The following is a 23,026-nucleotide window of genomic DNA, read 5'->3' as shown; positions in this document are numbered from 1 at the left end:
TTGTTTGACCACTTCCAATTTGCCTTGATTCATGGACCTGACATTCCAGGTTCCTATGCAATATTGCTCTTTACAGCATCGGACCTTGCTTCTATCACCAGTCACATCCACAGCTGGATATTCTTTTTGCTTTGGCTCCGTCCCTTCATTCTTTCTGGAGTTATTTCTCCACTGATCTCCAGTAGCATATTGGGTACCTACTGACCTGGGGAGTTTCTCTTTCAGTATCCTATCATTTTGCCTTTTCATACTGTTCATGGGGTTCTCAAGGCAAGAATACTGAAGTGGTTTGCCATTCCCTTCTCCAGTAGACCACATTCTGTCAGATCTCTCCACCATGACCTGCCCATCTTGGGTTGCCCCACGGGCACGGCTTAGTTTCATTGAGGTAGACAAGGCTGTGGTCCTAGTGTGATTAGATTGACTAGTTTTCTGTGAGTATGGTTTCAGTGTGTTTGCCCTCTGATGCCCCCTCTTGCAACACCTACCGTCTTACTTGGGTTTCTCTTACCTTGGGCGTGGGGTATCTCTTCACGGCTGCTCCAGCAAAGCGCAGCCATTGCTCCTTACCTTGGATGCAGGGTATCTCTTCACCGTCACCCTTCCTGACCTTCAACGTGGACTAGCTCCTCTAGGCCCTCCTGCGCCCGTGCAGCCAGGGCTCCTTGGACCTGGGGTTGGTCCTCCCGGCCACCGCCCCTGGCCTCAGGCGTGGGTTGCTCCTCCCGGCCACTGCCCCTGGCCTCGGGCGTAGGGGCGTGGGGTGGCTCCTCCCGGCCGCCGCCCCTGACCTCCGACAGGGGGTGGGTAACTCCTCTCATCGCCACCCCTGACCTGGACGCGGGGTATCTCCTCTCCGCCGTTCCTGCGCCGTCGCAGTCTGGTACTCTCAGCTGCTGTCCCTGATCTCGGTCGTGGGGTAACTCCTCTTGGCCGCCACCCTTCAGGCGTGGGGTCCTCCCGGCTTCTGCCCCTGACTTCGGACGTGGTGTGGCTCCTCTCAGCCACGCTTACCGCGCCGGTTGCAGTATGTTTATTATATAATAATAATATAATTAATTATATAATATATATATATTATATATAATTATATATATATAATATATTTAATATATTTAATATATTTAATTATATTTATTAATTAATTAATATATAAAATTAATTATAATATAATATATAATATAATATAATATATATAATATAATATAATATATAAAATTAATATATTTAATTATATTTAATTATATTTATTAATTAATTAATATATAAAATTAATATATAAAATTAATTAATTAATATATAAAATAAATAATATTAATATTAATAAAATAATAAAATAAAATAATATATTTAATATTTAATATTTAATTATATTAATTAATTAATATATAAAATTAATATATAAAATTAATATATAAAATTAATATATAAAATTAATATATAAAATTAATTAATTAATATATAAAATAAATAATATTAATATTAATATTAATAAAATAATAAAATAAAATAATATTAATATTTAATAATATAATAAAATTAATATATAAAATAAATAATAAAAATTAATATATATTTAATAATATAATTAATTATATAATATTATATAATAATATTATTATATAATAAACATACTAATAAATAATTTTCTGAATATTAGTGGGTTTATCTGAGCCCTCCACAGTAATCTCTCTCCTGGTGCCATGGAATTGCTGAGAGGTAAAAGTTCTTCCAAATTACCATTGTTTTTATTGTTTAAAGAAGCTAACCATAAACCTGGTTTGAGATTCTGCCTGAAGCAGTTTTCCTGTCAGTTTATATGCTTCATGGCAGTTGACTGAGATATCAGAGGAGATACTGTGGCAGAAGGTGGGTGGCCCTAAGATTCTGGCTATTCTTAAAAGGCCTCAGAATCATAAAAACAGAAACACAATAAATGCAGTCTTTTGTTTGTTTGTTTAATTTAGGTCACTGCTTAGATTTCAGTGATCTCCCAAGCAATGGAATTAGAAACTTTTATCAGGATTCCTAAGTTGTGACTGACAGATGATGATTATAGTTGAACTTGCCTGTTAGGCGCCTCTCCATGAAGGCCAGGGCAAGCAGCAAGATTAAATCTGTGAAAGGTCACTGTGGGCGCCCATTGTGCAGCAGTAGTACATACTGTTGCCCAAAGCAAAGTTTTTGATTAAATCACATCCTCAGAAAGCTCTGCCACAGGACATAGACCAGAGCTTTTTTGGAGTCAGAAAGACAAATTTATACTCTTGCTTTTCTGCTGATCTTCAACAAGTTGTTTATTTCTTTGTTTAGAACATATATTTTTATTTTTCTCTTATCTAACAGTCCTGTTTTTGGGAACCTGATTTCTTTCATTTTGGATTTCTGACACTCTTGAGGGCAGGGGATTCTCAATGTGTGGTCTACAGAATTCTGGGGGTTTCTGAGACATATTCAGGAAGACTTCAGAATCAAACTAATTTTCATATTAATATTGAGATACTATTTAACTTTTTATCCTGTGCTTATATTTGTACATGGGCATTACACTCTGCATTACCATGCAATTATAATTTTTAAAAAGTTCTAAATGCATAATTTCAACAAGTTGTTTAACTCAGTTTTCTCATGTGTAAAATGAGAATGATATACCTCTTTTGAGAGTCACTAGGAGAAATGAAAGCGTGTATGTAAAGTTGAAGATATATGGCAGTAATGGGAGTGCAAGAAATCATAAATTGTATTACACCAGGGGAGTATTTGCCTCACTTCTTCTTGTATGGTACTTTTTAATGCTTCTTTTGATTTTACTAGTAAATTATTCCCTACAGTGCTATATCTGCATTACTTCTTTGGGTTTAGGGAAGCGTGGAGATAAAGAATTACTCATGTCTTCTCAAATCATTTGTAGTATAAAAGGAATTCTTGGTTGTTTTTCTAGAACATGGAAGTCCCAGCAGTAAGTAGGCAACATGCCACCCTTCTTTTCAACACAGCCCTGGAACAAGGCAAGTGGGACCTATGTCGACACATGATTCGATTTCTGAAAGCCATTGGCTCTGGAGAATCTGAGACGCCCCCATCCACACCTACAACTCAGGTTAGTTGAAGAACTGCACGGCTTTGCTAGGCCACACACCCATGTGGCATCTTTCTTTGACCATACTGCATCTTGTGTGTAATCACAGGAACCCAGTTCAAGTGGTGGTGGATTTGAGTTCTTCAGGAATCGAAGCATCAGTTTATCCCAGTCAGCTGACAGTGTTCCTGCTAGTAAATTCAGCTTACAGAAAACACTAAGTATGCCATCCGGTCCTTCTGGAAAAAGGTAAAAGAATGAAGAACTGTTCCTGCTTTTAGGGAATTCTATAACACATTGCATTTCAGAGTCTTTGTAAAATTGGATCTTAGGAAAAAACTATTTGATCTGATTGCAATTCCTTTTTACATTCCCAAAAGGCTTCCCTTTTTTCTTTCTTCTAAATTCACTTTATTCTTTGTAGTGTTTTTGCCCTTTGTACTAGAATAGGTCTCAATGTGCCCATTCTAAATGTGACTAACATTAAATTACCTCTGATAATAGAGGACCGGAATAAAAAGGAAGATAGATCTGCAAATAATTCAAAAGCCTTCTTACAGTCAACAGTTTTCCCATTCTTTCCCAGTGTACCTTTTGACATTTGTCATGTACTGGACTCTCTTGTGACCCTTTTGAGTGGAGAAGTCATTAAACAGTTCGTGCCAAAAAGTGTATCCTGGAGTCTGAAAGCTGCATTATATGTAGATGGGTTAATATGCAGTAAACTCTGAACTCATGCTGAACATTGTAAAATAGATTTTCCTGTTTTGTGAGGTCCTTGCTTTCCTTCCTCTGTTGTTATGTGGTCTTGGCTCTTGGTTTCTTTCGAGAGAATCCTTTCTTTTATATTCTGTGTGTACTCTTACTACAGCGCCTGACACAGAATGAGAGCTTCCTGAACATTTTTACTGTGATGTTTTACAGCTTTTTCTTATCAGAGCCATTAATACAAACACACACTCAGACACACACACACCCAGACACACACACACACCATAAACAAGTTAAATGCAACCGTGAAAGACTATAAAACAATTGCCAGGCAAACAGTAGCTACTCAGCTATACCCTGAATGTAAGTGGTGTTTAATGTATACTAAGTGCGCACTGCTTGCCAGGCACAATTCAAACATTTCCATGTATAGGTCTTTCAGTAACAGCTCCATATGGGTAAATATACTGTTATTATCCACATTATACAGGTGAAAAACAAAGGCCCAGAAAAATAAACTTGCTTTATATTCACAAAACTGTGTGGCAGAGCCAAGTTCAGAATGCAGGTAGTCCTGCTCCAATACTGCCCTCTCTGAAGGCACCCCATCACCCCAGTATCAAACCAGTTGTGACACACCAGTTCATAGGAATAAGGGGGAACAGACGATATTTAGTCATTCATTTTTTTAAACCTGTTTTTTTCTTATGTGTCTGTATAACTCACATTAAGAGACTACATTTCACTTTGCTTCCCTTCAGTCTCCTTGATCTGACCTCCTTTCCTCTTTTCATTGGTCTTTTCAAATACAGCGTTTATTTGCTTCCTTTCTTTACTTCATCCAGTCACTATCCTCTTCCTCATTTGGCTTTGTCAGTCTCCTTTTTGTTTTCTATTCTGTACTTTTATTTTACACACATGTGTAAGAGGCTACTTACTGTGTTCCACCTATTGTTCAACAGGTGTGCTATCGCAGGGAGAGGCTCTGATACTTGATCTTCCTCTTTCCTCAAATCTCCTACCTCCTTGTCAGCATTTTCAGTGCTACTTCATAAGAAGTATGTGAAACTTGTTCCGTAGCTTACTTGTGTTCCCACTTACAGATGGAGCAAAGACAGTGACTGTGCTGAGAACATGTATATTGATATGATGCTCTGGAGACACGCTCGGCGTCTCTTGGAAGAAGTTCGGCTAAAGGATCTCGGCTGCTTTGCAGCCCAGTTGGGCTTTGAACTCATTAGTTGGCTGTGCAAGGAGCGTGCCCGTGCTGCCCGAGTAGACAACTTCGTGTTGGCCCTGAAGAGGCTCCACAAAGATTTCCTTTGGCCACTTCCCATCATCCCAGCTTCTTCTGTCAGTTCTCCTTTCAAAAATGGAAAATACCGAACAGGTGATATAGGCTTTGTGTTACTTATACAAAAATTGTATTTGCTCCAAATGTTTAGACGTTTTTCTGTTAGTTGATATTCAAGGAAGTCTTTTCATTCCAAGCTTAGATAAAAGCTGACTTTTTGTAGATCAGTTGGAACATCCACCATTTGACTAAGGATGTAAATAGAAGTAGATCATGTGTCTCTTGGTCTTATGACTTTGAAGTTTAATTTATAAATCCAACCAACTGTTTTCTCAGATTATCAGCAAGTTGAGCATTGACTGAGTATAGAAGCTACCACACTTTTTTTTTTTTTTTTTGTAGGAAGTTTCCTGCAATGCAGGAGACCCTGGTTCAATTCGTGGGTCAGGAAAAGCTCCTGGAGAAGGGAATGGCTACCCACTCCAGTATTGTGGCCTGGAGAATTCCATGAACTGTATAGTACATGGGGTTACAAAGAGTTGGACACAACTGAGCGACTTGCACTTTCACTTTGGCATTGGTTAGTCACAGATCTCAAAATAAGCTAAATTGTGACTTACCTGACAGGATTCATTCCAGAGAAATGGTAAAAATATGTCTTTGAGAGCTTGGGCCATCTTCTAAATTAGGAGAGGGCAAAGTGAACTGTATTTTGGTAAAAAAAATTTTTAGGTTTTTTAGTTCAGGTTGTAATCATCATTACTTATGAAAATTCAAACAAAACCCTTTTTATTATGGCATTTGGAAGTTTCATGTTGTCTTAAAACCAAGGAAAATCATTTAAGGATGAATAAGGTTTTGTCTAGAGTTAAATGATGATAGAAGATGACTGCTGGGTGGCATTGTCTAGTCAGTGCATTCTGTTCCAGTCCAACCTCCCTGGTTCATGGTTGGGTGATGTGGTGTAGGGACATTAATTGGCTTTGAATTTTTCGTATTTGGGGTTGGTGGGGGAAGAGAAGCTGAAAGAACTGAATTGGAAATGGCAGTATATGCACCTTTAATTCCCTTTTTTTTGTGTGTGTTTCCAACTTGCAGTGGGAGAGCAGCTGTTAAAGTCACAGTCCACTGACCCATTTTTAAACCTCGAAATAGATGCTGGCGTCTCTAATGTCCAACGAAGTCAGAGCTGGCTCGGCAACATTGGTCCTGCTCATCAAGAAATAGACACAGCCTCATCTCACGGGCCACAGATGCAAGATGCCTTCCTGTCACCTTTATCTAATAAAGGTAGATATCATTTTAAATCCTAGCTCCTCATTAGTTTCTTTGGAGGAAAGTTTATATGCCGTATGTAGCATTTCAGAGAGAGCTTCACTCATTTCGAGATGTGTCCTTGAGAATTAGCATTAGTATCTGCTGGACAGGTGAAGAGTTACTAGCACAAGGCCAAAATAACTTTGGTTATACTTTGCCATGTTTATTTTACATAAATGAAACAGGTAAAACCTCACTACAGCTAAACACTAGTAAATGAACCTTTGTAATCAATTTTGATGATACAGAAACACGAACTTTGAACCTCAAGTAAGCAAAACTTTATCCATGTGTAAAGAATTCCATTCTTCTCATAGGTGGACCTGTATTGTAAAAAATTGTTACCAGTTATCTTGTTTTTTATTTCAGCTGTAAAAAATTATGGGAAAAATTTTTTTATCTTGTAAATTCCTGCATGATACCCTTAATTTTGCATCTCAGCCTTCAAACCTAAGATTACTGTCTGACCCTTTACCAAAAAAATGTGCATCTTCTGCAGTTATAGTAATGGGTGAATTACAAACTGAAGCAGCTCTAAAGTGGTTTATGTTGTCTAGGTTTATGTAAGAGCTGAAGCAGCAGTTGGTCTGATTCTGCGGCTTCAATGGCAGATCCGCCTGATGCTTGACTCTCAGTGTGTGCTCACTGCTGCCTGAGCTGCTTCTGTGCAGGGAGGCATAGAAGCCATGGCTGCTGTTATTGTAGCAGAGTACATGTCAAATCTACTGCTTTAAGGATTTTTAAGTGTACAGTTCATTTACATTCTTGGGCAACCAACCTGCAAAACTCTTTTACGTTGCAAAAGCAAAAGTTTATACCCATTAAAGAAAACTCTCCATCTCTCCCTCCCCCAACTCTGGGCAACTACATTCTATTTTCTGTCCCTGTGTAATTGCCTTTTTGTGTCTGGCTTATTTCACTTAGATAATGTTCTCAAAGTTCATCCTTGTTGTAGCATGCATGGGAATCTCCTTCCTTTTTGCGGTTTGGCAATATTCTGTTGTGTGTTCAAAGCACATTTTGTCTGTCCATTCATCAGTGGCCACTTGCATTGCTTCCACCTTTTGGTTATTGTGAATTACGCTGCAAAGAACGGGGGACTACTGTGAATATGGGAAGTCTCTTTGAGACCGTTTTCAACTCTTCTGGGGACTGTCAGCTCATGTGGTATTTCTATTTTCAAATTTTTCGTCATACCAGCAGCCCCACTTTACTTCTTATCAACACTGGCAGGGATTCCAGTTTTGCCACATCCTCGCCAACACTTCTTTGATGATTTTGTTAATAGTAGCATCCTAATGGACCTGAGGTGGCATCATTGCTTTTCTTCAGAAAACCTTTTAAAGAGATCATTTCAAACATATGTTAAAAGGAGAAATAATACTATAATGGGCACCTTCCCTCCAACCCCCACTTCAGTTATTACCAACTCATGAATAAATTTCTCCTTCCTGTATAATTGAACTAAATCTAAGATATGATATGTTGTATTTGTGAATGTTTCAGTATATATTTCTAAAATAACTTTTTTTGAAAATAATGTCACATCTCTCTAAAAATTTAACAGTAATTCCTTAATACGATCAAATATCCAGTAAGTATTCAAATTCCAGCTGTTTTACAATGTCATAATATTTTTGCAGTTTAAAACAAAGTGAGAGTCACTCAGTCGTGTCTGACTCTTTGCAATCCCATGGACTATACAGTCCATGGAATTCTCCAGGCCAGAATACTGGAGTGGGTAGCCATTCCCTTCTCCAGAGGATCTTTCCACCCCAGGGATCGACCCCAGGTCTCCCGCGTTGCAGGTGGATTCTTTACCAGCTGAGCCACGAGGGAAGCCCAAGAATACTTTGAATCAAGATCCAAGTAAGATACATACACAGTGATTATGTTTCTTAAACTCCACTTTTAGTGCTTGTTCCCCTTCCCCATCTCTTTTTTTCTTCTTGCAGTTTATTCATTGAAGAGACTTGCTTCTGTGGATTTTCTCATGACTGGATTTTAGTTGATTGCATCTTCATGGTTTAAACAGTTTCTGTATTTCTTGTAGATTGGTGACTGAATCTAAAGACTTGATTGGGAATCCTCTGGTGGTCCAGTGGTTAGGACTCTGTATTCTCACTGCCTCAAGGACCTAGAACCTAAACTAAAATCCCATAAGCTGTGTGGCACCTCACTCCCCCCAAAAAAGACTTGAACAAATTGTAGCTAGGTTTGTTGTTTCCAGAGGTGGGCAAGACTGCTTAATAGGTAGTAGTGTATTTTTCTTTTCCATGGCACATAATGCCTGGTTACCTCTCTGATGATTTTTTTTTTTTAACATCTTCTACTATTTAATGTAACATGGGAATTTTAGTAGTGAATTTAATGTTTTGGTCTCAAAATCCTAAAGAGGAAGCAACATCTGAGAGACAGCTAATATTTTTAGTTGAAGGAAAACATACATTAAGCTGGTTTGTGACTTTTGACAATTCTTCATCAGGTGATGAATGCAGTATTGGTTCAGCCACGGACTTGACTGAAAGTAGCTCCATGGTGGATGGAGACTGGACAATGGTGGATGAAAATTTCTCCACACTCAGTCTAACCCAGTCAGAGCTGGAGCATATCTCCATGGAGTTGGCGAGTAAAGGGCCTCACAAATCCCAGGTCCAGCTTCGGTGAGTTTCTCAACATTTTGGAAGCAGAGGATGCCTCCTCAGGGTGTTTGGGCAAATTGCGTATATAGGCTGCTTTCCCAATAACAACTGCCCTTCTCTTCATCCGTAGATCCTTCCTAGCATCAGTCACTGTGTTTCTGCTTCTGTATATAGGTATTTGCTGCACATCTTCATGGAGGCAGGATGTCTGGACTGGTGCATTGTTATAGGCCTGATTCTTAGAGAATCCTCAATAATCAACCAGATTTTGGTTATTATACAGTCTTCAGAGGTAGATGGAGAGATGTTACAGAACATAAAGACAGGGCTGCATGCTGTGGACCGATGGGCCTCCACAGATTGGTAAGTTATTAGGCTCGTTACCTTGACTGTCATCTGGTGACTCCTCCTCTTTCACATTAAGGCTTATTTCTGGTTCATTTATTTGGAGATTTATAGGTTGCTTGAAATAAAAACTCCTTTTGTATATTCATTTTTAAGAGTATTTTCTTTAGTTACCATTTTAGACCCAGTTATTTTAAATGAGTCATATTCATTGTTGTCAGTGGATGTGTGTCACTGAGGACTAATACAGTACAGATGACCTTAGAACCAGGGTGGAACTTGATGTTTCTAGTTCTGTGGAATTGAAGATGATAACGTAAAAACAAGTAAAAATTTAAGGTCTGTGTGAGTTGAACATTCCATAGCAGTTACTGACAAGCCCAAAATAAGAATAGTGAGTGAAAGTGGAAGAGCCTGTCATCTACCCCCTTTGTCACCAGTTACTTGTGGCTTTGGGATTTCCCTCACTTGGGTCTAGTCTTAATTGGCAAATTCATTTAGGTTAAATGTTCTCTCAAGGTCCTGTTTTTCAAGTCTGAAAATCCTATTAATGGTGTTTACGATTATAGAATATGCTTTTTAATTGCAATACTGGATAAAGAATATCCATCTTTGCTGTCTGTGTTTACACTTAGGTTACGTGTAGCCCCCTCCATGGGGGCCTTTTAGAAAGGCATCTAAAAGCCTTCCCTTCCTCCTACCTCTGTGCCTCCTCCTGTACCCCATAATCTTTATCACTGACCCTGCTGTATCAGTGCTTAGTAAGAATCTATCCATAACATGCTCTGGAGCCTTTTGAATGTTGCTGATAAGAGCCAATTGCCTTTTTTTTTCTGCATAGTCCTGGATATAAGCCATTTTTAAACATCATTAAGCCACACCTGCAGAAGCTTAGTGAGATAACAGAAGAGCAGGTCCAGCCTGAAGCCTTCCAGCCGATGACTGTGGGTAAGACTCCTGAACAGACTAGCCCCCGGGCAGAGGAGAACAGGAGCTCTTTGGGCCATGGAAGCATCCCCCAGGGCGAGGTTGGAGGTAGCAGTTTGGTCAGCCGGAAAGAAGAGGACACAACGCGAGCAGAGGAGGAGGAACCTTTTCAAGATGGGACTTACGACTGTTCTGTGTCCTAACAACAGTGAGTACCATCACCACGGGCAGTATTAATTAGCATCAGCGTGCAACTGAGGACACTGTGACCTAGTTGGAAAATTTAACCAGGGAGAGAACACAGCTCAGAGACTCTGGTAAGGTATTATTAAATTTTAACTTTTTCCTCTACGAAATCTTGAGTCCATAAAAATGTGATATCAAAAAAAAGATCATCTTTCATAAAAGTTTTTTTTTAAGCTGCAGTGGAAAGTTGTACAGAATATTGTACAGATGTACATGCGAACATTTTGGTTTTCTTAAAGATTGGTAGCTCTTAAACCACAGGGATTGTTTTGCCCCAGATGAGCTTACTTTTTCACTACTTAAAGCTTCCTATGTTTTCTGGTTCAGCGTGTGTTCTGGACTGCTTTTTAAAAATAAATGCTAAGGTGCTTGCTGTAGCTCATCAAGTACTTGAGCTACCAGTATGCCCCCTGGATCAAGAGCACTGGACTCCCTAGTTGGGCCTCTGAATAGATGCCTGCCCCGGTAGAACAGGCACCTGTAAGATGCTCCTCTTCTAGCCTCTTAATCCCGGTCCTCAATTGATGGAAGCTATTTACCTGTGTCAGCGTGCCTGCTTTTTGTCTAGCTTGGTTCCTACTAGGTGAGTGTAGGCAGAGGCCTGAGGAGTTCTTATCAATTATGCTATTAGATACCACTAAACTATTTTGTATCAAAGAATCGTATCTTTTTGTGAATAATTTTGTGTACATATACTCAAAGGCACTGTTCCTATTTTTAGGGCTTGTACTATAATTTGTAAGGTTTTATGCTGGATTCTGCATGGCTATAGATACTCACTCTTAGAACAAAGACAGGGCTTGCTCTTCTTTCCAGATATAAGCACTCTTCATAAAGGAAGACACATTTATTGGCTTGGTCATAAGGTAACAGAGATGGTCACACTGATCATGAAATGAAACAGGTTTTGTGCAAATTAATGTAGTTTCTTATTTATTGCTTTTGTAAATTGAATAAAAATGAACTCTGTAAATAGACTGCTGAATCCTGTATTATCACGGCTACTAAAAATTAGTATGTAAAGAATGCATTCTTCATCATAACTTCTTAAATATTTTATGTATTTCTAGATACGACTTAAATTTTAGTTTTCATACATTATGAAAACACAATTGCAGACTCAGTTGCTTCAGACTAAACACATATCCACTGTATGTATATCAATTACCTTATAACAGTATTAATTTAGATAGCTTGTTTGTACTGTGCAATTTGAACAAAGGAATGCAATGTTATTTTTTACAAAAACAAACTTATTTTTATAGTAACAACGTATTTGATGTGGACCAAATTCATACCACTATGTAAAACAGCCTCTCCTCTCATAGTGCAATTACAGTTTAGAACTAAAACTTGGTCCTCTATCCTTGCTTTTTAAAATTAATGGCTAGATTTAGTTGTCTTAGCCAGGTTTCCTTTGAAGGGAAACTCAAATTTGAAAAATGCTTTGTTCAAGAGTCATCAATGGTTTTAAATTACTGATTTTGATAATTTACTATCACTTACTTTTCACATTACAAGTGCAATACTTTCACATACTAAAATTCCTGAATAGGTGGAATATGTGATTACTGGTACCTGGCCCTTCTGGTGCTATGTTTATTTAAGCCTTTGTTTTAAACCACCTTTCCCTGAATCTTAAGAAAGAAAATGTTTCCCATGTAAGTCCATGCAGCCCAGCAAGAAACTGAAGCAATTCTCCTGTCCTAGTCCATTATGAGAAGAAGTAGCATTACTTTTGTGTTTGGTGTATTTAGTCAATAAAAACGATTCACCATTGTAAACAGCCATGTTTACAGATATCCTCATGTGCTGCTGGGTTCATCTTGCACTCTTAAAAGCAGGGCACCCTTAAGTTAACCATATTCCTATGGTTAATGCCATGACGGAAACCTTTCTTGTATAAAATACTTGTTTTGCAACCAACAGATATAGGTGGCCCCAAGGCAAAAAGATTGGCAGCTTTACAGAAAAACTTTTCTTTGGTAGTTTGTTATATACTTTAATTTTTTAAATCATATTTTAATTTTGCCTTGTTTGGATCACGTATTTGACTGTTTAAGCCATATTTAACCAATGAATTTAAATATTCAATATAACTATTTGAAGTTTAAATTATTTGCTGATACCAAAACAAGAAGTTATTTGGGGGTAGAGTCAACCTTTGCTTGTAATTAAAAGTTGCTGCTACTTCTGTAATGTGTATTTTTTTTTTTAACTTGGTAAAGGGCAATAAAACCATTACATGAACTTTTTGTTTATTCATCAAGTTAACAGCAAAAAGTGTATGTATTAAAAGTCATTTCATTATATAATTCCACCTTTTAGAATTTTCCTTATAACTAGAAATTTATATTTAAAATGTATATGGGTATACCATTTTATGGATGTATTTCTTCACTCATCAGTTGAGGGACATTTGGGAGGAATTCAACTCGGACACTGATACGCAGGTTTCTGTGTGGACCTAAGTTTTCAGTTCTCTTTAGGAGTGGAAACGTTGGGTTATGAGAACTGGTTACTTTGGGGGCTGGGGGGTGGCGGGGAATGCTTAACTGTATTACAAAGTGCCTGTACCACTTTAAAAGAAAAAAGCATTCCACTAGTAGTGGATGAGGGTTCAAGTTTCTGCTGTCGACATTTGTTTCTGTATTTTTGGTTACAGCCGTCTGAGTTACGTGTGAAGTCGTACCTTATGGTTTAGGTTCACATTTCCCTGGTGACTGACATCTTTTCATATATGATTATTAGCTGTTCATATCTCTTTGGAGAAAACAGTATTCACATTCTTTGCCCACTTCACAGATGGCTCATTTATTGTTGATTTGCAAGAGTTCTTTATATAGTCTAGACAGTTTTGCAAATATTTTTTCATTCTGAGGGCTTTTCACTTTCATGATACTGTCTTTTGAGACATAAAGTTTTTCGTTTTGGTGAAGTCCCCAACTTTTTCTTTGGTTCCTTGAGCTTCTGGGTGTTATATCCAAGAAACCATTTCCGAATCCTAGGTTATGAAGATTTATGCTTGTTTTTTTGTTTTATATTTTAGCACCTACATTTAGGTCTTTGATACATTTTGAGTTAATTTTTGTATATGGTATGAAGAGGTCTAACTTTGTTCTTTTGTATGTGACTACTCAGTTGTTATAATTTACTGAAAAGCTCACCATTTACTGAAAAGATTTTTTTCCTATTGAATTGTTGAGAATCAATTGACTACAAATGAATGGGTTCCTTTCTGGAACTGTCGGTTGTATTACATTGGTTTCTGGGTCTTTCCTTGATGCCAGTACTACATTGTTTTGAGTACTGTTGCTACTTAGGAGGAGGAAGTTTTGAACGTGAGAGACGTTGAGTTTTTTCAGGACCGTTTTGGCTCTTCTGTGCCCCTTGCATTTCCATTTGAATTTTAGAGTCACCCTGTCAGTTTTTGTGTGCACCCACCCACACACAGATATGAGGCAGCTAGAAGTTTGATAAGGATTATATTCAGATCAATTTTTGGAAAATCTTGCCATCTTGATAATAGGCCTTCCAGCCCATGAACATGGAGTGTCTTTCCAATTATTCATAGCTTCAGTTTCTTTCAGGAGGGTTTTATAGGTACTTTTAATAAGCTTATTAGTACTTTATTCTTGATGCTATTGCAAATAGAACTATTTTATTTTTGGATTATTGTTAGTATATAGAAATAATTGATTTTTCTATGTTGAAATTGCATCCTACAACACTGTTCAATTCACTTACTAACTATATAATCGGTTTTTTTTGTGTGGATTCCTGGGCATTTCCTATATAGAAAATGATGTCATCTATAATCAGAGCCTGGGCTAGAGCCTCCAATACAATATTCAAGTGGCAGTAAGTAGATAACCCTCATCTTTCTGATGTTAGGGGGAAAGTACTGAGTTTTTCATTATACATTAAGATGTCAACTATTGAGTTTTCATAGATGGCCTTTATCAGGTTAAGGAAGTTCCCTTCTATTACATTTTTCATCATAAAGAGGTGTTAACTTTGTCAAAAAAATTTCACTTCTGTTGAGATGATTATATTGTTGTCCTTTATTCTAATAATACGGTCTATTATGTTGACTTTTAGGTGTTAAACCCCACATTCCATTCCTGGGCTAAATCTCAGTTTGGTCATGATATAGGCCAAACTTGAAGAAAAGACATTATCAATACACTTGTATTTTCACTAATCAAGTAAGGAAGTGGTAGTATCAAAAGAAAAGTACTGATGTACTTCAAAAATGCCCAAGATGTTTTTTCGAATAAAAACAGACATAAGGAGGCATAGATGCATTTTGGCTTTATTGGCCCTAAAAGACAAGGTATTATTAAGAACATAAGTTATTTGGCTGCTTCACCTTGTACTGAACTGTTCTGAGGGAACTCACTTGGAAAGGGAGGTAACTTGCATGGAGCTCACAAGTGGGCTCTCTATTTTGGGGCCTGGTGGTGTGCCTTCCTTGTGAGCAGCAGGTCACTCTGTGGCTGAAAGATAGTATTTTCTCCCCCCACCCCATCCCCCAATGAAAGAACATCCTTTATTAGCTCTTCAGTGATTTTCTTTGCCAACAGTAATGATAAAACTGCTAAATAGGCTGTAGGCTCAACATTTAATTTCTGTGAAATTCAAATGCACAATTTCATTCCACAGTAAAACAGATTCCAGTTAAAGCCATGCTGAGTTCTTTGCTCACATGACCCTTTAAAATAGCAATTATACCCACAAGAGCCAACTAGGTCTTTCTAACAGCGGAGTTTTTTTTTTTTTTTTTTAAGCTCTAAAAGGCTTTATGGATTTAAAATAACTCTTCAGATGAGGTTACAGGAAAATATAAACAATGATGGTCTGTTTCTCTGTTAATGATACTGACTAGTATTTTTATTACTGTAAGGCAACAATTCATCCCTAGCAAACCAGTGAAAAGAAACAGACAGACATATTCATTCTTCCTACAGCTTCCTGAGTCCGCAGACTGGCTTCTTAAGTGGTGGTGACGGTTTAGAAATCTGATCAGGCCTATGTACATCTGCTAAAGTATGAAACAAATACTGCATGCAACCGTCATGCTTAGGTAAATTTTTAAGAATTTCTTCAAAATCACAATCCTTCACACTTCTCCCAAATGTGCAGTACTGTGCAAAAACTAACAAGTTCTTCAGACTGCTGATCTGACGGTGTGCATATTAAGAGCCATAAGTATTGTGTGCAATTATTTAACCATTTTTGGCATTAAAGCAGTGCCCCAGAATACTAAGCATGCCCTGAGTCTAATGTGCATCTTGTTACTGACCTTCTACATCATTAGAGCTTTATAATGCCAAAGAAAACCAAAACAAGAGCAAATAGTCCACACAGGAAAAAAAAGGCAAAAAGAAAACCATGATTATTATCAAAAAGGAGTTAATAACATGCTTCCCAAGGAGGGGGTAGGCAGATGGGAATCACAGGGAACTCAGGTAATGCCCTTCCTCCACATTTGGAAGTTTGCTTTTCTTTTCCCTATAAATAATTTCCAGTAATCTATTTCAGATTAACCACAGAAACAGAAAATATGCCTGTATTTTGAAATTCATTTAGATACTATTTTTCTCCACAATTGTGAGTCTATAAAAGCTATCAACAGTGCAAACTCTGTGTGTCACTTGAATCATCTAAGACTAGTGATACAGCTGACCCTTGACAACATGGTTTGAACTGTTACAGGTCCAATTATACAGGGATTTTTCATTAAACAGATATCACAGTACTACATGATCCATAGTTGAATCCACAGATAGATGCAAAACCTTGTATACAGGGGTGTGACGATGCACATTTTCAACGGTGCAGAGGTCAGCACTCCTAATCCCTGTGTTGTTCAAGGGTCAACTCTGTGGCTCTTACGAAGTCCAGGAGAAGCACTGGTTCCAGTGTCCGTGCATATGACAGCATGGTACCTACCGTTCAGCTCTGGCTGTAACCCTGCTGTCTGTGTAGGCTCGGTTTTTAAGGAACTAGGAGGAGCATGATTCAGAATGCACACTGTATATATCGGACAAGCAGCTTTAAGAAGTAATTTCAAAGACACACACTACTATGCTCTCTGTTCAGGCAGATTCGAGTGCCACTGTTTTGTTTGTTTCACTATGGCTTAAAAAAAAGGGGGTTTTTTTAGCCTAGACTTGGTAAAGACAAAAACTGTCTAACTTTTTACATTTTTAATGGGGAAAAAAGAAAGCTAGCAGAATTGAGCATTGCTCTCACCAAACTCTTCCACTGCTGGAGCCAACAGCCGTCTTCCTCAACATGAAAAGCACCTCTAAGTCCTAGAGCTAATGTTGTGCAGGACCTAAACACCAACAGCTAGAAGGACACTCCAGAGCAAGCCACAGCCTCGAGTCTCAGGAAAGCCAGCTCTGCCAGCCACAGTAAGTTACTGAGAAACTAACCTGTTCAGCTGGCTAGAAAACAAGGACCCAGTGCATCAATAATATTATGCCCTGAAGGATTAACCTTGGATAACAATATTCTGTTCATTTCTTTAAGAATCAATATAAAATGCCCAGCTACTCCCACTCTCCTCCCACCCCAAGAACAGCCACCATGGCAACTCAGGACTCTGAGAAGGGAATGTCCTGTACTTCCACAAACAGTATTCTAAACCAAAAGAGCCTGGAAATTCCAGAAGGAAACAGGTATTGAAAACCACCTCAGAAAAGCATCCCAATGATGGAACATGTCTGAAGGACAGGAGCCGCCACTTCAATACAGGTTTCCACATCAGAGTACTAAGGCCTTAGAGCCTCCAAGCACACTCTAAAGACTGCCCAGAGAAGCACCGCTCCCAGCACAGGCTGGGGCCTCAGAAGCCAGTCTTCATCTCAATTTCTTGTGACCAATCATTAACTCCTGTGATACTTTACCTACCATCTACTAACACAAAAAACAATGGTCTTGGGCTTTAACTGGAAATGTCATTTGTCTCATTAACAAGGGATTTACAGTACCTTCTGCATCGTTCATGATCCTAAGCGTTCAACTGTTAAAAGTGGTTTGCTGGCTTTTGTTCTTAAGGTCATATAAAATGACATGTGTGTGTAGTACCCACGTGTGCTTAAGTGCCAGAAAACTGGTATTTTCAAGTGTCAAAAGGGCCATGTACTCTACTCCACAGTATAACCATTATAGATCATGCTCAGCCCTGAAGAGTGTTAGCCCACAAAGCTCTTTGAACATATGCTCGTTAAAATTCACTGACTTACATACAACCGTCCATGCAACATAAGGAGAAACTGTGCCACATGGAGTATCCCACTGGACATGTACTTAGAGCTCATCCACAAGATTAAAATACAAAGAGATTGTAGGTGCACACCCAGGCAGAGGGAAATGTCCAATCTGGGAACTTTTCTCTCAGAGCATCCAGCTGGGAGGATCTCTTGTCTTCCCCAGAAAAATAGTGGGCAGCAATGGCCACAGTGACCATTCCTTCAGGCTGTTCTTCCAAGACCTGCAGGAGAAAGTTAATTAGTTCTCTAGCTCTAAGGAGGCAGAATACTGACTGATTTCAAGGGTCTTGCCAAATACGACCTGGGAACCTGATCAGGGATACCAGCGATGCTAGGAGCTTCCCACCTGTACTTCTATCCAGAAGTGCCATGTGGAGGCCTGGAGTCCATGGGAATAAAAGACAAAGTAGTCCCCTCCTTTACTTGTGACTGGGGTGCCGTTGCCGAGAGACCACTGAGAAAGCGTAGCCCCTTTGTGGGTTCGAACATAGAATGACATATGGCTTGGTCCTGTAGGATAAAAGGAAGAACAGTTAAAACAACCTTCTAAAAAAGCAACAAGAAAAACAACCCAAACCAGACTACGAAGTTCATGCTTCACCACAATAAAGACACTCAGTGCAAACCTAGTGGAGGGCTTTCAGTCTGGATGTTCATCATGAATCAACAAAGGTAAGCAGTGAGGTGCAGAAAAAGCACAGAGTTCATAATAAGAAAACTTGTGTTTACATCTTGGCCCAGGCATTTAAACATATAAGAACCTACCTACCACTCAGAAGCCCTTCTTCAGAAATCTACAGAATAACTGCAAAAACTACAGCAAAAGAGCACTGAGGATTTTAGTGTATCCACATATATTGTATTAGGACAAATATTACTGTAAAGGTGGAAGACTAATGTGCAAATGCTGCCTGTAACACGCAGAGGGAAAGGGGAAAGCAGATAAAACTGTTGTGTTGGCTTTGCTCTTTTCAAAAGTTTCTGGCACTTAAGATTTATATTTTTGTTTTCATCGCCTATTTAACTTTTTGCTATTTGTATGCCAGTTTTTGTGGTATTCTTATCAGCTTATACATCATAGAAAAAGGAACACAAATACAGCAAGTAAAACTCAAGTAATTATAAATACTATGAGACAGTTGCGACTGCAAGTATTGCTCATAAAAATAAATGTGAATAGACACAACCCAGCTACTAAAAGAAAAATGTAGCTTAAAAAACTAGACCTAACCACATAGTGTATCCCAAGATATTCAGAAAGGGTAAAAATAAAGAACAAAGGTTATTTCAGGCAAGTGGACAGAGTCTTTAAAAGATAAGGAAATATTACAGATGAAATCAATGAAATAGACAATAGAACAAACCGACCTAATAATCAAAAATCTGTTTTGTTTTTTTAAACTTAACAAGACAATCACTCAGTAACCTGACTGGAAAAGAGCAGAGCAAACACTAGTACACACAAAGATAAATAAGAACCGATTCAAACGGCTGATTCATGTCAATGTATGACAAAACCACTACAATACTGTAATTAGCCTCCAATTAAAATCAATAAATTTTTAAAAAACTACCAATAATAGAATTAAAAATGACACAACAAAAAAGATAAATAAGAAAAATAAACAGAAGAAATTTAAAAAATCACTGCATAACCACTATTATCTCCATAAGTTTGAAAACCTGAATGAAATAGGTACGTTGCTAGGAAAATACAGGTTATCAAAATTGAACACAGAGATAATAAAGCTAAAACAGGCCAATCTCTCTAGAAAAAGAAACCACCCTCAGAAAAAAAAGCACCTGGCCCAAGGGGTCTCAGAGGAATTCCAGCCAACTTTTCAACAGAACAGTTCTAATGCCCCATAAACTGCTGCAAGACATGAAAAGTAAGGAAAACTTACCAACTGTTTCTATGATCTGTAACAGTCACGGTGTGTTTACATTTATAATGTATACCTAAATTGTTGAAAACAGTACCAAAAATACCACAGACCGGCATCATGCATCACATTAAGAAAATACACGACAACCTAATACACCACAGGAGAAAAATCCGATGATTATTTTTATAGATGCTAAAAAAGATTTTCACAAAATTAAAACCTATTCCTTATAAAAACATTGAAGGAATGGTAAGTTCTGAATGCTTATTTAACATGATAAAAAATATACACTCTTTTAGTCCTAAAGTCAATATCTTACATAACAGGAAAACACTAGAGACTTGTGACTGGGGTGACTTGATTCTTGTGTCAAGAACCAAGTCAAACACAACAAACACTTGTGACTTGGTTCTAATGTCAAGAATAAGGCAAGGATGCTTATTTACACAACTGTTCTATATTAGAAGTACAGGATATACTGTTTAGACAGACCAGAGGCATAAGAGTTGGTAAAGAAAACTGTATTTACACATGATATACAGTAGTTGACAAACTATACCTGAGGTCTGTGTTAGTATGGCTCTTGGGCTAAGAATGGTTTTTTCGCTTTTAAAGAGTGGCTAGCAAAAAAGGAAAGAATCTATAACAGAGACATACAGCAAAGTCTACAATATTTACTATCTAGCCCTTTACATTTTAGCGGTTCTTGGTATACCTGGAGAACATTAGTATCAATGATAAACTAAAAAATATTAAAGATTCAGTAAGATAGCAAGATGGATAGGGTGATTCAACATTACAGTGTCAGTTCTTAATTTATAAATTTATAATGACCCTAACTACAATAATTTTATATTAGAGAATACTAAAGTTCTAAATACTAAAATTAATAAGCATGTAAAGAATGGCAAGGAAAACAGTGAAAAGGATCTTCACTCTCCTAATGATTAAATGATTAAGCTTCTATAATTAAAAAAATGTGGTAACTGGTGCACAAACAGACCCACGCACATACCACCAATTTTCTTTTTAATGATTTCTTAACCTCTGTAATCACAAAAAACAGGTCAATAGATGTGCAATCTGCCTGTCAGGGACCTGATTTTTATTGGAATTCTCCAAACTGTGCAGGAAGGAGAGAGATTTAAATTTTTCTGTGCTTCCTTTTTACAGGCTAGCATTTAAATAAAAACCAATTTATTGGCATGAACAAGAAAACCAGTTGGTACAAAATGAATTTATTCCTAATTAAAATGTTAAAGCCCAGAAAAGGGAAGTATTCACTATAAGAGGTGTCAGCTAGGGCCCTTACCTCTTACAGGTGCTGCTCTCCACTGCTTAACAAGCAAATCCTACTATTTCACTACTGCCATCTTGTGTCCTCCAGCTTCCCTTATCCACTAGATTGTCAAGTCCCTTCTGTGTTAAAACGGAATGAACTATGCCTTCACACAATAAATGCAGTTACTTTTCACAATTGATATGATGGCCACTGGTCACCAAAAAATACAAAACCCAAACAGACTATGTGCAGAAGAGAAAGTTCAGAAGGAAGTGGGCAAAGCTGAGGGATATAGAGTCAAAAATTTGACAAGAGCACCAAAGTGACTGACTCAGTTAAGCAGAGTCTTCAACAGATGGTGCTGGAACTGAATATCTATAAGGGAAAAGGACCTTGACCTCTACCTCAAGCCATACACAAAAATTAATTCAAGGTGGATCCTAAGCCTAAACATAAAAATTTAAAGCTATAAAGTTTCTAGAAGAAAACAAAGTCTATCTTCATAATGTCTGGGTAGACAAGCTTTTTTGGAAGACACATAAAGCATTAATCCAGAAGTCTCATCAGAAGACATCATTAAGAAAATGGATGGGCAAGAAAATCTGGTAACACTGTATCTAATAAAAGAGTTTGTCTAGAATATATAAACTCCTCTAAGACAATAAGCCCAGTTTTTAAAAGGGAAAAAGACATGAGGAAACAAAGCATATGAATGGCCAATGTGTTCCACATCGAAAAGTGTTCCACATCTTAATTACAAGAGGAATGCAAGAGATACTACCACTCAACACCTATAAGGAATGATAAAATGAAAAAACAAAAGAAAAACCAGCAAATTCAGGAAGAATGTAAAGCAACTGGAATTCTTGGATACTGGTAGGAGAGAAAAATGGAAACAAAATTTTTAGAAAGTTAAACATAAGTCTATCCTATGAACTAAACAATTCCACTATAAGAGGTGGAAAACATATTCCCAAAAAGCTTTTCCTAAGAATGTTATAACAGCTTTATCCACCTTAGCCCCAAACTGGAAAGAGCCCAGGTATCTATCAGTAGGAGAGTGATAAGCCACGAGACAGTCTGACTACTGACTGATACACTGACTACTAGTCAGCAGTGAAAAGGAAGAAAATATTGATAACTTAACAACACCACAGCTCAATCTGAAATACATTATGCTTAACTGACCAGACAATGAATATTACATACTGGATGATTCCATGTGTACATATGAAATTCAAGAACAGGCTAATCAAATCTCTTAATGCAGAAAACAGAAAGGTGCTACTCAGGCTCAGAGGACTAGAGTGTAAGGGAACTTTATGGGGTGATGGAAATATTTGTGTTTTGATAGGTTATGTATGATTTTATCAAAACTAATGGAACTGTGTAAGATCTGGACATGTCAATGTATGTAAATTAGGCCTTATATACAGAAATATTCATTATATATTATATTTTATATTTATATATGAATGAATAAAAATAAGAGGGAAAGTTATGTTTGAAGATACTTTTCACTCAAAGTCCTAGACAACTTTCTGTCAGTCTTTTTTAAACTTCATAGTTAACGTACAGAGTGAACAGTAGCAGAAACTGTTAAAAGTGAACTTCCTGTATTAGGGTTTTCTAGACAAACAGGATATGCAGAAAAAGTGAATTACTTTACAGAACTGGCTCATGTGATTGTACAGGCTGGCAAATCCAAACTCTGCAGGAGGCGCAGGCAGGCTGGAGACTCAGAGAAGAATTAGAATCCCCAGGACTTGCTGGCAAAACTCCCCCTCCTTGAAGGAGGCAAGTCTTTTTTTTTTTTTTTTTTTTTAAAGGCTGTCGGCTGATTGAACAAAGCCCACCATGGTTATGGAGAATAACCTGCTTTACTCAGAATTTACTGATTTAAATTAAACGTCAATCCTATCCAAAAAATACCTTCACTAGAAATAGCTAACATGTTTTTTTTTTCCCCTCCTTGTATCTGGATACCATCTTAAAAAAAAAATTGCCATATGTA

The 23,026-nt window shown here is 37.7% G+C and overlaps 2 protein-coding genes across 12 annotated transcripts in view; one reads left to right on the top strand and one right to left on the bottom strand.

Moving 5' to 3' along the window:
* RIC1 (RIC1 homolog, RAB6A GEF complex partner 1) overlaps positions 1-12,811 on the top strand; it is a 144,161-nt gene extending 131,350 nt beyond the window's left edge. For all 9 annotated transcript variants that reach the window (XM_005209979.5, XM_005209978.5, XM_015472474.3 and 6 more), the window contains 7 exons: positions 2,942-3,100; positions 3,189-3,328; positions 4,894-5,180; positions 6,183-6,374; positions 8,887-9,064; positions 9,218-9,406; positions 10,230-12,811. In XM_005209979.5, the coding sequence (XP_005210036.1) occupies positions 2,942-3,100; positions 3,189-3,328; positions 4,894-5,180; positions 6,183-6,374; positions 8,887-9,064; positions 9,218-9,406; positions 10,230-10,518 (1,434 nt within the window). In that variant the 3' untranslated portion in view covers positions 10,519-12,811. The remainder of the gene's footprint in view (positions 1-2,941; positions 3,101-3,188; positions 3,329-4,893; positions 5,181-6,182; positions 6,375-8,886; positions 9,065-9,217; positions 9,407-10,229) is intronic.
* A 2,049-nt stretch (positions 12,812-14,860) lies between these two features.
* Positions 14,861-23,026, bottom strand: part of ERMP1 (endoplasmic reticulum metallopeptidase 1) — a 58,284-nt gene continuing 50,118 nt past the window's right edge. For all 3 annotated transcript variants that reach the window (XM_024996124.2, XM_024996126.2, XM_024996125.2), the window contains 2 exons: positions 18,191-18,354; positions 14,861-18,065 (listed from right to left, as the gene is read on the bottom strand). In XM_024996124.2, coding sequence (XP_024851892.1) covers positions 17,901-18,065; positions 18,191-18,354 — 329 coding nt within the window. In that variant the 3' untranslated portion in view covers positions 14,861-17,900. The remainder of the gene's footprint in view (positions 18,066-18,190; positions 18,355-23,026) is intronic.

Source organism: Bos taurus, chromosome 8 (genome assembly GCF_002263795.3).
Source record: "Bos taurus isolate L1 Dominette 01449 registration number 42190680 breed Hereford chromosome 8, ARS-UCD2.0, whole genome shotgun sequence".
NCBI lineage: Eukaryota > Metazoa > Chordata > Mammalia > Artiodactyla > Bovidae > Bos > Bos taurus.
The sequence above is the reverse complement of the archived record's forward strand: the minus strand, read 5'-3'. Positions and strand labels throughout refer to the sequence as shown.